The 16,797-nt window shown below is 33.8% G+C and overlaps 1 protein-coding gene across 2 annotated transcripts in view; it reads right to left on the bottom strand.

Moving 5' to 3' along the window:
* The window catches only part of LOC131152677 (uncharacterized), a 29,838-nt gene extending 13,041 nt beyond the window's left edge, over positions 1–16,797 (bottom strand). For both annotated transcript variants that reach the window (XM_058104480.1, XM_058104488.1), the window contains exons 1-5: positions 16,431–16,797; positions 16,168–16,312; positions 12,525–12,693; positions 12,059–12,317; positions 9,995–10,083 (exon numbers count right to left, since the gene is read on the bottom strand). In XM_058104480.1, the coding sequence (XP_057960463.1) occupies positions 9,995–10,083; positions 12,059–12,317; positions 12,525–12,693; positions 16,168–16,312; positions 16,431–16,638 (870 nt within the window). In that variant the 5' untranslated portion in view covers positions 16,639–16,797. The remainder of the gene's footprint in view (positions 1–9,994; positions 10,084–12,058; positions 12,318–12,524; positions 12,694–16,167; positions 16,313–16,430) is intronic.

The raw sequence follows: 16,797 nt of genomic DNA, 5'->3' as shown, positions 1-16,797 counted from the left end.
TGGAACCTAATGTGATTTTAAAATATGATGCAATCACAAAACACGATTTTCACCATTGGACGGCCATAAAGCAGTGCAAGAGGGGGTTTATAAGAATCTCAAACAAACAATCTCAATTGAAAATTATCCTTGGATAGTGATGTTCATTCTTGGTGTCTGGATCATTCAGGGATGTTCTCTTATAAATCATTCTTAGAATTTTAGACCTCTATTCAAACTCTCCCTTTCCTCTTTATCCTGTTATTTGGAAGGTTAAAGTTCCACCAAAAATTAAAGTGTTTGCTTAGTTGGTTGTGCTTAACAAAGTTAGATAAACCTAAATTGCACATTGACTTTATTTATTTGTTCATTTATTTATTTATTTTAATGAAATTAATTAAAGACCATCAAAATTCAATTTTAGGATAATTCATAACTAATTAGGTACCGTTCATAGAACGGGTGTGTAAGGGGTGCTAGTACCTTCTCCTCGCATAACCAAACTCCCCATCCCGACTCTGGTAAAGCAAACTAAGATTTGGTGTTCTAACCGCACCTAAAGTAAAGATTAGGTTGGTGGCAACTCCATTCAAATTTCAAAATCTATTATCCCCCGTCATTCCAGACCTTTCGACAGGAGGTTGCAGATTAGGAGACCTTTGAAGGCTCTCTCTCCAGATTTTTGCTTGCTCTCTTATAGGAATTCCAAAACAGCCTCTCATCTCTTTTTGCATTATGATTTTTCATGGAGGATTTGGAATAAATTGTTTGGTTTTATAGAAGAGAGTTGGATTTGTCCCAGTTCAGTGGAAGACTTGGTTAATCACTTTTTTGCAGGCCTTGGAAGAAGGATAGGACAGCTCAACGTAAGTGTAGCAAGTATGCAGTTTTATGGGGTCTATGGTTGGAACGTAATGCGGGGGAAGAAGTGGAATTCGTATTTGGTGTAGGAAAGATTCAGTTCTTGACTTCTTTATGGTTTGTCGGGTATGGAATTTTCAGGGAAGCTAGCTTTCAGAATTTAAATAGGGATTGGAAGAACTGGTTGGGCCCTCTGCCAGTACGCATCTTCGGAATCGCCAGACACTGAATTAGTTTCCGACGGTGGAATCGCAGCTTCCCTGCCATTCTAGCTCAATCCAAATGACTATTTCCCAAGAGATATAAGAGACAGCTTCAAAGGGAGATAGCCTTGCCATTATCTCACATACTGTCTTCTGATTGAAGAATTTATTGGCACCACAGAGATTTCAGGTTCTTGAGCCTTTCTCTCTCTCTCTGAATGTTACACTTCTCTTGTGACCTATTATTTGCAGTCTGATGTTTGGATTTCTGTTCTTTCCCTTGTCTGTTATTCTTTTTCCGTTCCGCCTCTCTACTGCTGCTGCTTCTCCTCTTCTTCTCTTCGTCTTCTTCTTCTCCTTCTCTCAATTCTATCAATATATATAAATTCTAATATCTGTTCTACCTCACGAACTTCCTTTCTTTCCTTTCTTTTCCTTTTCTCCCAAAGACCCAAACAAATTCAAGGATTCTTATTTGTTCAGCCCTAAAATCATGAAAAAGCAATAAAGATTTTATGGGTTGAGAAATCTTGTTTCTTCAATATTCTAGGATTTTGAATCTTAAATTTAAATAGAAGAATCCTTGCAATCCCTCGTTGCTTAAATATTGTTCGATTGATTTTCGTTAGCAGCATCAAGTTTCCTGCGGCAGAGGCGAGAATATAGTAGCCGAAGCCATAGAAAATTAAATCTTGGTTGACCCAAAACTTCAAATTTATTTTCCGACCCAACTCCTATTTGGGTAGATTGAAGAATTCTTGGATTTCCTCGTTGCTTAAATATTCTTCAATTGATTCTAGTTACCAGCATCAATTTTCCTGCATCAAAGGATATTTTTCAAGCAGTTGTATTCACCAGTGAGATCTTCTCCTCTCTTGTTATTCTTTTCTTATTACTGTTATTATTTTTTTTTTTTTTTCAATAAATGGTTAGTTGTGGTGATTTTTGTGTCTAGGATTTGTAGACTTAATATTTGACTTTTTTATTTTTGTTTTCTCATTTTCAAGTCTTGGAATATAACAAAATTTCTTTTTTATTTTTTAGTTTTATTTTTTTTAAAGTACTATTGCATGGATTTTAGCCTAGCTTGGATGCACACTCAAAATTGTATGCTTTAAATTTTTTTTTTTTAAATGCATTGTATTCTGTGAGTAGTTTCTACTAGTTGTAGGGTGTAACTTGGAAAACTGTCTTTGTGAATTAAGTTTGCTAAAAAAAAAATTGCAAATGTGTACTTCGCCTGTGTAATTCTTTGTACACACAGCCAGTCCTAAGCACGGATAGAGGAGCAGGGTTGTGTTAGATAGCTAACAACCAACGTAAAACTTTGTCAGATCTTTTTATCATAAATTCTTACCAAAATCACCTAAATCAAAGGAATAGATCGGGTCTATATAAAAAAGAGAGGGTTAATAAGTTAATACAAGAAACTAAGATAAGATTAGCAACTTGGAATATAGGGACTCTTACGGGTAAAAGTATGGAAATAGTTGTAATAATGTTTAAAAGGAAAATTAATTTAGTATGCCTTTAAGAGACAAAAATGGATAGGAGAGAAAGCCAGGGAAATTGAAAAAATGGGATTTAAACTTTGGTACACTGGCAAAAAAAAACATAAAAATGAGGCGTCTATTATTGTAGACAGAGACCTAAAAGATAATGTAGTAGATATTAAAAGAATAGGTGATAGGATCATTACAATCAAGTTAGTTTTAGGTGTAGAGATAGTGAACATCATTGGTGCATATGCTCCTCAAACAAGCTTAGCAAAAAATCTAAAAAGACAATTTTGGAAAGATATAGATAGTATTTTACAAGGGATCCCGATGTATGAAAAGACATTCATAGGGTCACATTGGCAAGGATAATATAGGGTATGAGGGGATACATGAGGCCACGGATATAGAGATAAGAATGAGTCTAGTGATACAATCTTAGATTTTGCCATGTGTACGATTTGGTTATATTGAACACTTGCTTTATAAAAAGAGAAGAACATTTAATAACGTTCAAGAGTGGGTACAATAAAAACCAAATAGATTTCTTTTTAACTAAGAATAGGGACCGTCTATCTTGTAAGAATTGTCAAGTTATCCTGGGTGAAAGTTTGGCCGCACAACATAAAGTCTTAGTATTAGATATACATATTAAAGAATGGAAGAGGAGTAGCATAAATCAACACAAAATGACTAGATAGTGGAACTTGAAGGGAGATAATATAGTAAAATTCAATGATAAAATGAACAAAGAGTGTGATTGGACAGTAGGGAATAAGGTTGATACAAATACTGTTTGGAATAAAATGGTGAATTCTATCATAAGGATAGCAAAAGAGGTTTTAGGTGAGTCCAAGGGAAGATACTTGGGTTGTAAAGAAAGTTGGTGGTGGAATCAAGAAGTCCAAAAAACCGTTAAGACAAAAAGAAATTGAAATAAGATATGGAAAAATTGTAGAAATATAGAAAATCTTGAAAAATATAAAGAAACGAGAAAAAATGCAAAAAAGAATATCAATGAAACTAAACTAGATACAAAAGAAGGATAAAAAGACATTTATAAACTTGTTAGAGTTAGAGAAAGAAAATGCAAAGATTTAAGTTTTGTAAAATGTATGAAGGACAAGAATGATAATGTCTTAATTAGAGAAGACATAAAGGAAAGGTGGCGGAGATATTTTGATAAGTTGTTCAATGAAAACCAAAATGAAAGATTGAACTTGGAAGTGACAAATGAAGAGAAGATTAAAAATAGGAGATTTATTCGTAAAATTTGAATCCTTGAAGTTAAGATGACATTAAAAAAAGATGAAAAAGTGGGAAATCGAATAATCTATAGGACCAGATAAAATACCAATAGAAGTTTGGAAACGTTCAAGGGATAAAGGAATCATTTGGTTAACTAATCTATTCAATAATATTATAAAAACCAAGAAAATGCCACAAGAATGGAGGAAAAGTATGTTAGTACCTCTGTATAAAAACAAAAGCGACATTCAAAACTATAATAACTATCGTGGAATTAAGATTATGAGCCATATGATGAAATTATAGGAAAGGATAATTTAACATAGAATAATATTAGAAACGAAGATTTCAAAAAATCAATTTGGTTTTATGCCTGGGAGATCAACAATAGAAGGTATTTACCTTTTAAGAAGTTTAATGGAAAAATTTAGGGAAAAGAAGGACTTGCATATGGTTTTTATTGATCTATAGAAAGCTTATGATGGCGTACCTAGGGAAGTGCTTTGTGGGTATTAAAAAAGAAGGGAGTTTGTAGTAGATATACGGAGGTCATTAAGGATATGTATGATAGAATAGTGACTAGCGTCAGGACCATAGTAGGAGAGTCTAGAGAGTTCCCAATCTCAATAGGCGTTCATCAAGGTTCTACTTTGAGTCCTTATCTTTTTACTTTAGTAATTGATGAAATTACTAGGAATATCCAAGATGAGATCCCTTGGTGTATGTTGTTTGCAGATGACATCGTGTTGATTCATGACAGTAGGAGCAGAATGAAATTTAAGCTAGAACTTTGGAGAGCCACATTAGAGTCTAAAGGGTTTAGGATAAGTAGGAATTAGACTGAATATATAAAATGTAGTTTCAGTAATGTAAGGAGTAACAAAAGAAGATTAAACTGGATAATCAAGAGATTAATAGCACTGATAGATTTAGATATCTTGAAACTATTATGCAGGTTAAGGGGAAATTGAAGATGTAGTACATAAAATTAAGACAAGTAGAGTAAAATGAAGGGTTGCATCGAGTGTGTTGTGTGATTGTAGAATACCGTTAAAATTAAAAGGAAAGTTTTATAAGACGAATATACTGCCAGCTATGCTTTATGGTTCAAAATGCTAGGCAACTAAGAAACAACATATACAAAAGTTGTTGAAATGCGTATGCTAAGGTGGATGGATGAGTGACTTAACATTAAAAGATAAAGTAAGAAATGAACATATACACAAAAATTTAGGCATAGCACTAGTTGAAAACAAGATAAGGGAGGGGCGATTTAGATGATTTGGGCATTTAAAATGCAGGCATAGTAGAGCCCCTATGAGGAGGAGTGAGTTAGTTATGGTTTCTGGCATGAAAAGGGGTAGGGGTAGGCCTAAAATTACTTGGAATGAGGTAGTGAGGAAGGATTTAATAGCCCTTAATCTAATAAAGGAAAATGCTCTGGATCAGGTGAATTGGCGAAAAAGGATTCATGTAGCCGACCCCACCTAGTGGGCCTTGAGGCTTGCAAAAATAATTTCAAAATAGTAGTATAGCACCTAAGCAAACCCAATATCTTATTATTACCTACTCCACATAATAAGACTAGAAGCCAACTAAGACAAAATCATCCCTCGTTTTCAATTATATATTGTGGTTATGATACTAGGAATCAAGAACACTCGAGAAGTCTAAACTTATTTTAGGGCAAAATACACTGAACCCTCCTGAGCTTGCCAAAAAGACAAGGACCTCCCATAACATTTCAAAAAGTACACGTCTCCTTCAATATCTTGTTTTTATCTTAATTATTATCCCTCCATTAGTCAGAAAAAATTCTATCAATGACAAGTCCAGAGTCAGAACCACACATTAATCCATGTCTGAATACCCATGAAGGCATGCATCATAGCCAGTTGCATCCGTAATTAGACACTCCTCCCACCCATGAAACACCACCATAACTTCATCACAGTGCAGTTCTTTGCTCCACATATTTGCCCACAATCAAGCCTCAACATAACTAATCAAGAACAAAAAAAGAAAACTGGGAGACAGAGGTGCTTGCTCATCAATTTTCCCAGTCACCATTGTCATTGGAAGCCAGTCAGCCCAAAAGACCCCATACATGTGTGCAGGCACTGGCCAGACTCATGGGAGACTGGTGCCACTTGCAAAATGTAACTAACGAGAGAAGTCAGTGTGTTTTTTAAATGTTAGGGGAAACTGCTGCCTTTTGACAAGACTCATGCGAGGTCACTGGTCTGTGTATTTCACCTCTACTTTACTGATTTGAGGTTCTGAGACTAACAAAAAAAAGTTCCCACATTTACTGACTTGGAATTTACTTATACCCATTTTCCTGTGAAAGAATTGTCCCTCCCTAAAAATGTTCAAACAATATCCCATTAATGGTAGGCAACGACATCTGTAAGCATCTACTCAATTGATATGTATAAGTCTTTTCCTAATCAAATAATACCTTCCCATCCAAAGATAATACTATTTTAAAGCTGCCTCTGCAGAACATTCAGATTGGACAAGGAAAATATTCAAGAGAACATTATATGACCTTTTTAATAAATTGCAAACCAGATGCAGAACTTTTCATAAAATTACAGGCATAAGCTCCTCTAGTGATAAATAACAATCATTGCTAAAAAAATATTTTGATGAAAAACTATACAAAGTTAGGCGCAACGGTAAGGTTATTGTCGTGTGACCTAGAGGTCACAGGTTCGAGGCGTGGAAACAGCCTATTGCAAAAATGCAAGGTAAGGCTGCATACTATAGACCCATTGTAGTCTACCCCTTCCCCGGACCAGGCATACGCAGGAGCTTTGTGCACCGAGCTGCCCTTTTTTTTTTTTTTTTTCTTTTTAACTATACACATAAGTACCTAAAATGATGAACAACTATTCAAGAAAACAATAAAAGCCTTTTAATTTCTTTAAGAGTCGTCTGTTGGGTCTTGGTATCAATGTGGATCCGTTTGTTAGGCTAGCTGGTAGTGCCATTTTGAATCAGTCCATTACGTATTTTAAGTGTCCCCCCTAGGTGGTAAACCCAATGCTGACTCTTTATGGGACCCCATTTTTGAGAGAGTGGCTAGGAAACTGGCGAGTGGAATTGGATCAGGAATCCGATTTTGGATTGAAAGGAGTGTTCTTCACTTTAGGGGTTTGCATTACCCTTATCCATGCTTGTCTATCTTCCATCCCTTGTACCTTTATCTGCTTAGAATCCCTTTGAGATTGGCAGAGGCTCAAGAAGTTAATAAGGGATTTCTTATGGTTGAGGGGGAGAGAGGGTAGTAGATATCATCTTGTAGGGTGGGAGACTGTGTGTAGGCCTGAGAGGAGACTTGGGTATTGGTAATTTGGTGTTCAAAAAAATTTCTTTGGTGGGGAAATGGTAATGGCGCTTTCCTTTAGAACCCAATTCTCTTTGGTATATGGAATTCACAGTAAATTTGGAACACTACAAAACTGGTGGGGTGCTAAAATGGGAATTAACATTACTTATTCAAGTCTTTGGAAGTTTGTATCTCAAAGTTACGATAATTTCCTTCCCCAAGTCCAGTACACAATGGATAATGAGGAGCAAGTTCACTTTTTAGAGGACCATTGGTGGGAGGATTTGTCTTTGGTTATTACAATTCCTTGTCTTTTTTGGTTATCTAATCTTCATGATACCCTATTCCTGTTTTTCTTCTTATGCAAGAAGATAGGCATTCTTGGACTCCCATTTTGGGAGAAATCTTAAATGAGAGAGACTGAAGAGTTGGCTCTCTAGACCAGGTTGCTCGACTCTTTTAATGTTTAATTGGGGAGTGATAAAAAGGTTTGGAGCTAGATCCTTCTGGGGAATTCTCTAATGAATCTTCTCTCCTACTTGACTTGTGCCTCTACTGCAGATCCTTTTGCATTGTATCCTTCGATTTAAAAAGTTAAAGCTCCCTAACAAATAAAAGCTTTTATTTGGACAGCGATACTAGAAAGAATTTTCTTCAAAATAGAAGACCAAATAAGTCCATGTATTTGTTTCTTTTGTTTGGGTGGAGAGACTTGCACACATCTATTTCTTCAGTGTCCTTTCACATTGTCTATTGGGAGTAAACTATTTGGCATACAATGTGAAAATTGGGTTTGTCCCTCCACACTGAAGGCATTCTGTACCATTGTTTAGGGGGTTTGGCAAAGGAAAAGATAGTTAAGTTTTTTGGTAGGAGAGGAACACTAGAATATTTAAATGTATGGCTGTTGCTAACAATTTTCTTTGGGGTATAGTTGCTCATCTTGCGTCGCAGTGGGTGTCAACAAATGGATTTTTTCATCATGTTTCTTTGTTAGACTTGCAGTGGGATTGGTTGGCTCTGCTACATTGAGTAGGTTTTCAGTTTATGCCGTAATCTTCGTAACTAGCTCCTATTGATGTAAAGGGAGGATTCTTATTCTCCTTGTTTTTCCTTTATCTTTTCTTTTCTCTTTTTTTCTTTTTCTGATGTACATTCTTCTCTGTTCTAATAAAATTCTGTGTTTATAAATAAATAGTAATACAAGCTTTTCAATAAATTGAAAACCAAAATCAAAATATTATTAAGAACACATGTTCCTATAATGATGAATAGCTATAACAATTCATTGCCAAAAGTATTCCATATATACAGTAATAATAATGTAACAAGTGAGAGAAATCGAGTTAGATGCACAAAAATGCTCATGAAAACTGTGACAACTATTATGTTGTTTTTCCTACATGTCTTGAGATATGACAAATGAAATAGATAAGAAAGCTATAAAATGCCAAACACATAATCATTTGAGATAGAAGCCCAAACTATAGTGCCTAAAGCATATCTTAGCATGTAGCCTGGTCAATTTGATGACTTACGAGGTTTCCATTGCAGACTTACTATCAATTCAGAATACAGCTTAAATTAAAAATCTCTACAAAAATGCGAGTCAGGGGTTGTGTAGCCAAGTTGGGACTAAAAACCTTATGTTTCTAACACTATAGATATTACATAATTTTGGAACAAATTTTATAAAAATAAAAAAAAAACAAAACAAAAAAGAGGGGTGGAGGGCAGAAATAAGCTAACAGTCTTGGCATGATCAAGTTGCATATCAAATGACGTGGCAATATATTAATTATATTTAACTAGCCATGGGCACGCACTAAGTGCATGCTCTGCGATTTTCTATTTTTTTAAACTTTTTAAAAAATTATAAAGAAAATAATAAGAAATTAAATAGTATAAGGGCATTTTGGGATTATTGTAGATAATTATAGGGGTATTTTGGGAATGATTATGAGTAGTTATAGGGATAAATTTGACATAATTATAAGGGTATTTTGGGATAGTTGTGGGTAGTTAAAGGAGTATTTTGGAATAATCATGGGTAGCTATAGGAATAAATTTGACATTTTTTAAAGATGACACCAAAGGGAGAATCCCCTTTATAGTATTAGAGATAATCAATCTAATTATGTTTCACAAGAATAAAATAGCAATGAAAATGGTTTGAAATTTGTATTTTTCTCATAAAACACATAAAAAAAATCAATATCAAAGTTAATTCCAAATGCTCATGGCATTAACATTTAGGGATCACTACCAATACCACATATAAGTGAAAAAATAAATAATAACACAACATAAGATACTTTTGTATGTATAAGCTTTTCCAGCCTGCAATTTGAGTAGCCATATATTTATTCTATTGTTTCTCAGACTTTAATTGAAAAACAAATTTTTCCAAAAGAAAAATGTGGAATTCTCAATTTTAAGAATTCAGATTTTAGATTATATACCTTTAACATCTTACATACAATTTCCAAAAGCCTCCAATTCAATTCAAGTTTTATTTTGTTCATTCAAAAAAATGAAAACATCAAGTGTTTCATTTCAAAATTTTAAACCACAGCCATTTTTTTCTGCTGGGGAGAGCAGATTTTGTGCTTCATATCTTTTTCCTGATACTTTAATGAACATTTTCTTTATTTAGTACAGCAAAAAATTTGTACTTTTTCACTGGTAAGACATCTCATTGGCATTCCCACGTCCAAAGGTATCCATATTTAAATCAACCTTGACATGCAAGGCTAGAGAAATGCTTGGACATAATATCAATTATGTCTCAGAATTTAAACAGATCTGGAATATTAGGAAGAAACTGGACCATCAAAAATCCAGAAAAATCTAGTTATGGGTAAAGATCATACCACCAGTGTTGGAGCCCATAAAATCCAGAAAAATGAAATTGAGAAATGAAGGCAAGCTTGTGCACATGCCAATAGCCATATCCTCTTATCTGTCAAGCATTTAGAAACATCAATGACGAGAATGTAATATAAGTGTCTCACATCGAGATAGACCTTTTTAAACAACTAATAATGTATTTCAAAATGCCAAAAGAGGGGCAACCTTGAGGGATAAGATGGATTAAAAAAATATACAAGTGCAGGTAAGAAAAGAATTGTATACAAATAACAATGTTTTGCACGCGAAATTACTCCCCTTTCTGGATTTTGTTGGACTACATAATCCATATATGATATATATCCATTGGGCATAATATACATTTAAAATAAATATTAGTACAGTATTTGTAGTATAATAACAAGCATTCGTGAGGCGACATTTATTGCTGGTCAGCCAAGCCATATCCTGAGAAAGTGAAGTCCTAACATTTAACTCTTTTGCATGAAATGGCTGCTCTCAAGATTCAAAACCTTTGCAATGAACCTTATAAAGAAAGCTGAATGAACAGAAATGGCAATAAGTAATTTCTAAAACTCACCCAAGTGCTTGCCTAATCACCACATAGAGAGGAGATGAAAAAGTTAGGTTAAGACCATATATCCTAAGAGTGGATATATAAATAAAGTGAACTAATGGACATGAGAAATCAGAGGATTTATTAACTATCTGATGACCATAGAAGTATGAAACAAGAAGAAGAGAAAAAAAGTGGAAAAGGAAACATGTGAAGTGCATAGAAACAAAAAGGCGCACCTCAACTTTCATATTCAATAATTTTTAAACACAACATAATAAATGCGGGCAACAAGACTAGAACCCAGAACCCTCTAGTAACTAGCTCTGATACCATTTTAACTTTATCTAAAAGCTTAAGATAGTAGGTTGTGGGTCAACAAAGATAAAGTGGTAACCTAATAGCTTAATTTTATGCTAAAAGCTTCACAAAGATTAAGCCTAAATCTAATACCATGTTAGATTACCACTTTTTCTTGTTCAATTATCAAGTAAAATGAATAAAATAGATAAGTAAACAATTATTTTTTATTTAGAAGACAACAATTTCACTGATATTAATCTTCAATTATATTTGGATAAATTGTCATTTCAAATATGGCTTGAAACAGAGAGAAAATACAGAAGAAATTATTGTTATTCTCCTTTTGTTTTCCTTTCCTTTTCCTCACAAAAATTCTAGTACCAAATTGTTAGGCAGCCCATTAACTAAAAGATTATGCTCTTAGATTTTGGGCAAACAATGTACATCAAGCCTTAACAAACCCCCACATAAGTAGCTTCATTGAATGTGGGGAGGCAAATAAACAATAAACAACACCCACCATATGAAACATCGTAAATTTTTTTTCCCCACAAACAGGCAATAAAGGCAGTCGACAAGAATAGAACCAACACCTCCTAATAACCATGGCTCTGGTACCATGTTGAGAAAACTACTTCCCCCTAAAAGCTTAAGCTGTTAGGTTTTGGGAGAGCAATGTACATCAAGCCTTAGAACAAATGAAGTGTTGAAGCCTTAAGACAATAGCATTAAGCCCACAAATATAAATTTATAGATTAATATTTTCATTATCTTAGACCATAATTATACATTAACTTTGCTAAATATTGATTGTCAATGAATTTGAAGTACCATGCCATCAAATGTTGCTGCTTTTGATAAGTTTGAAGGGCTCATTGCCTGGTAAAATGATAAGAATCTCACTGTCAAGTTCAAGTCCACAGATATAAGTCTTGAGAGCACCAACTTCATGCAAAACTTCTGAAGGTTTGGAACATTTCCAGACCAACCCACCCCAGGACCCCATTCAACAGGACCAACATTATACTTTATAAACTGTCATGCCATAAGTGTTAAAAATTAAGACATAAGACAGACAAGTAAAAGAAAGCTAACTTTTTAATACTTAGCATCCCTACTTTATAAAGTGTTATATGAAAAGTGTTCCAAATTAAGAGTTAAGGCACACAGATTAAAAGGAACTTAAGTAATAATATGTAGTTCTTACCACCAAAAATATAAACAGAGAAGGACATCCTATAGTCCTTAAGGGCCAGTGTTTGGGGAGTTTCTGTCCATCCTCTAGTAGTAGAAAAGATACCCATTATTGCCAAGACAATAGCTGCAATAGAGGGAGAAACTATATTTTTCTCCAAATCATCACCAACCAGCCAATTTGCAAGTACTTGGCTTCCGATTAAAGATGCAGACTCAGAAAAGGTCATTAACCAAAACATGTCACTTAATGTATCTTGCCTGTGACCTAGCTGCAAAAAAAGAATATATACTCCATCATCAATATGCACCAGTTGCTATGTGTAAATATACACAGTGTGAGACACAGGGCCCACATGATTCCAGAATACTGACAAAAGAAACTGAAACTGATCACTTAAAAAAATCATAAATGCATCATATATTCTGCCCATGCGATGCATAAAAATGAAGAATTAATAAACCTTTTTAACACAAACCTTATCATGTTCAACCACCATCCATGTCTCAAAGCTGAATGAAAACAATGAAGTAGCAAGAGACAAACAGATACTTGCTACCCAAATACTCGGGTGTGAGATTATCCACTTCAACATGCCAATAAAGAGGTGTAGGGTCCAAAAGATCAAACAGACTTTCTTTTGACCACTGCAGTCAGGCATGCAAAAATATTCAATATTATCAAAGGTTACTTCACCATTCTAAGTTAGAAAATGAGTTATATTAAGATGCTATTGAAATGTAAAAACAATCCCCAATCAAGAAGATCTTCCTGAACATTTTGAGCACAATGCAGTTGAACCACGTCTTATTCATATGCAAAGTATGGAGTCATAATATTATGTGCCCAAAGAATGATCAAAAGTAGGGAGTCTATGGGATTTAATATCGAAACATCAAAAGCACATTAGAGATTGATCTTGGATTTCACTTTTTCATATGATCTTTTATAACAATGAATGCATGCGTTAAGGAGAGAGAAAGAAAATAACCCTGAAGAGTGGGTAAAATAAAAGTCAAAATAGAGGCAAAAATGTGATTTAAGGCATGGCAAAAACATAGAAATATGAAGAAAAACAAAAAAGACTTTGAAAAGTATAAAGGGGTAAGAAAAAGTTGCACAGGGTTTGTTAGTGAAGCTAAACATAAATCATATAATAATTTATATACTAGACTAGAGACTTGTGGGGGGTGGGGGGTGTTAGGGAGACATCTAAGTTGCTAGAGCTAGAGACAAAAAAGGTAGACACTTAGGAAATATCAAATAAATAAAAAGCAAGGACGATAGTGTTTTAGGTTTTTTAAAAAAAAATGTCAAACTTTTTTTCATAAGCTATTTGATGAAAACCAAGTACAAGGCCACAACTACGAATTGGCAAAGGAGGAAAAGGGGAAAAAATGAGATTTATCCGCAAAATTAAAGTCAATGAAGTATACATTGAAGTAGATGAAAAACAGAAATGCTATAAGACCAGGTGACATCTTGAAGTTTGGAAATGCCAAGGTGATAACAAAATAATATGGTTAGCCAATTTACTAGGCATTTTAATACCGATATAAAAAATAAAGGAGATATTCAAAATTTATAACAACTATTAGGGAATTAATCTTATAATTAAACTTTCGGAAAGAGTATATGAACAAAGATTTAGGTTAGAACAAAAGGTTTCAGAAAATTAGTTTGGTTTCACAACCAGAAAATCAACTACAAAAGCTACATATCTATTAAAAAGATCAATGAAAAATTTTTAGAAAACTTATACATGTTTTTTATTAACCTAGAAAAAGCCTATGACAAGATACCTAGGGAAGTTCTATGACGTTTTTTAAAAAAAAAAAAGTATGTAGTAGGTATATAAATAGCCTATGACAAGATACCTAGGGAAGTTCTACAATGTTTTTTCTAAAAAGGAAAAAAAAAAAGAGTTTGTAGCAGGTATATAAATATAGTTAAGGATATATGTGATACTAAGAAATAGTAATGAGTAGTGTTGGAAAATGGAGAATCTAGGAAATTTCCAATTACAACAGTTGTGGACAAGAGATTGCTTTGAGTCATTTTTTGCATTAGTGATGGATGAACTTACTAAGGTAGTGCTTGGGAGCATGGATTTTGGACCCTGGATTTGAAGGAGCTCAATACAATTTCGCACTATGTTTTGTCCAAATCCACACAAATCCAAATCCAAGACCCAAAATCCATGCTCCTAAATGAAGGGTAAGAGCAAGGTCTTAAATTTTGATTTCGACTCAAATTTTGAAACTCCAAAAGTACGGAAATCAATTTCAATTTCAATTTTAAAAAATAACGAAAATTAGTGGTCAAGCATGGAATTCTTTGTGAAACTTTAGAAATGGTTAACAAACATAATAATATAAGTTTTAGGACTAATATATTACAAATTACATACATCTATGTTTTGTATGAGGTGGAAAAATTGTAAAATAGTCTGTGTATCAAACATATTTGTAAGATAATGTACATTAAACATATTCAGTTAATACAAATGAAATTCATAAATCATTTAAATATTATTTATTATACAAATAATAATAATGTAGACATGAATGGTGAAATAAAATGTTAGTGTAAGTTTATTTTTTCATATAATTTCAAAATCATTTGTAATAATATTTTGTTTCGATAAAATAAAGTAATATAGAAATTTCACTTCACTTTTAAATTTCTCATTTGAATTCTGACGAAACTTCATCGTATAGTTAAAATTTCAACAAGTTTTGCAAAAATTTAGAAATTTCAATAAATTTCGGATGATTCGTTGAGATTTCGATGGAAATTATGCAAGACTGAAATCGATTGCCATTTCGATTTCAAGGGCGACAAAAATCAGAAATTTCAAAGGAAATTTTGACAATTTCGTGGAAATTTAAGACCATGGGTAAGAGTATCCAAAATGAAGTTCCACAGTGCATTATATTTGTGGATGATAATGTCTCAATTGATGAAATTAGAGAGTAAACTTTAATCTGGAATTATGGAGGGAAACTTTAGAATCTATAGGTTTTAAGATATGTGGAAATAAGATGAAACACATAGAAAGTAATTTTAGTTATCTTGGGATGAATATTTAGAGAAAATTAAACTTGATGATCAAAAAATTATTAGCACTCGTAGATTTTTATACCTTGGATCTATTATGTGAGATGAATGACAAGAAATTAAAGATGAGACAGAGTAAAAGACAAATTTGTAAAATGGAGAAGTGTTCATCGCATGATCATAGGATATTGTCTAAATAAAAAAAAAAAATGCTATAATTGACAAATAAAAGATCGTATATGTTACATGGATCACAATGTTGGCAACTAAGAAACAAAATATTCAAAACATAAAAGTTACTAAAATGAGAATGTTAAGGTAGATGAGTAGTATAACTCGTACTAAGGAATGAATACCTAGAACCTATCAAGATAAGAGAAGAGGAGCAATTAAGATGCTTTGAACACATAAATGTAGGCAAATAATGCACTAGTGAATGGATTGAGATAGTTGGTGATTGTGGCAATAGAAGGGGAAGGGGTAGACCTAGAATACATTGGACTAAGAGAGAATTTGACAGCCCTTCAATTGTCAAACGATTTTGCCCTAGGTCATGCAAAAATGGCAAAAGAGAATTCAAATAGCCTATGCCACCAAGTGGGACTCAATGCTTGGTTGTTGGTTACTTCATCTTAATAATATTGTAAAAGCAATTCCACATTTCTCAAAAACAAAAAACAAAAACAAAAATAAAAACAAAAAAAAAACCTTGAGCTGTCAGTCAAATTAGAAGAAATAAATTTTACTCTTCGTAGTACAATAATTCCAAATTTGTCAAGGAATATCCCATCAATTTTCATGATTCTCAATGCTGACTAATAATCCAAATAAGATAAAGTATATTATACCCTCCAAAACATATATTGCTCATGACACCGAACTAAAATGTTTGTTTTTCTCAAACCATACACAACGGTGTCGCCAAAACTCTCAATCTTCAAACTGTAACAGTGTAAAAAATTCAGGAATCCAAATGAATAAATTCGAACAAAATGCATACAAATACACAAACATATGACACACAAATAAAATAAAACGGAAGAAGTACCAAAACCACTTACATTAAATCAGCAAGCATGCCGAAGCAGGTACCGAAAACAACAGCCACTACGCATCCGACACAGAGATAAACCACCATTTGCTCCCTAGTAACACCATAGTAAGCAAGCTCAAACTCTCCAAACACCGACCACATGCCTTCCGTTACTGAAAAACAGATGGGGAAAGAGAAATTTAAGAAAAGAAAAAATAAGAGAAGTAAGAAAAAAATAAAATGAATTAAGAACCAAGAAGGGACAATGTGGACGAAGAGGACAAGACTGACCGCAGGCGAGAGAGTAGAGGAACAGAAAACTTCTCTGGAAACGAAGAAACGACGAGGAGAGTGCATGATCGAAGACAGTCGAAGCCCTGTTGGAGCTGTTCTTGGAGAAGTAAGGCAGAAGAATGATTGAGAAGAAGCACAAAAAGAAAATGAACAGATATACGCTTGGATTTGGTTCCCAGACAAAGCTCTCGATGAAGACCCCCATCGATCTCCAAGATGCACAGGCAAATGTTCTGATCTCAAACCTCCACAGCGAGAGGAGGAGGAAAATTGAAGGAGAGACTTTTGGAAACGATCAATGTCGCCGCTAACAGCTCAAAAAGCCACGCTAAAATGTCGCCGTGAAGAGCAGAAAAAATGACGT

Source organism: Malania oleifera, chromosome 1 (assembly GCF_029873635.1).
Source record: "Malania oleifera isolate guangnan ecotype guangnan chromosome 1, ASM2987363v1, whole genome shotgun sequence".
Lineage (NCBI taxonomy): Eukaryota > Viridiplantae > Streptophyta > Magnoliopsida > Santalales > Ximeniaceae > Malania > Malania oleifera.
Note: the sequence above shows the minus strand (reverse complement) of the source record. Positions and strands in the feature narration are given on the sequence as shown.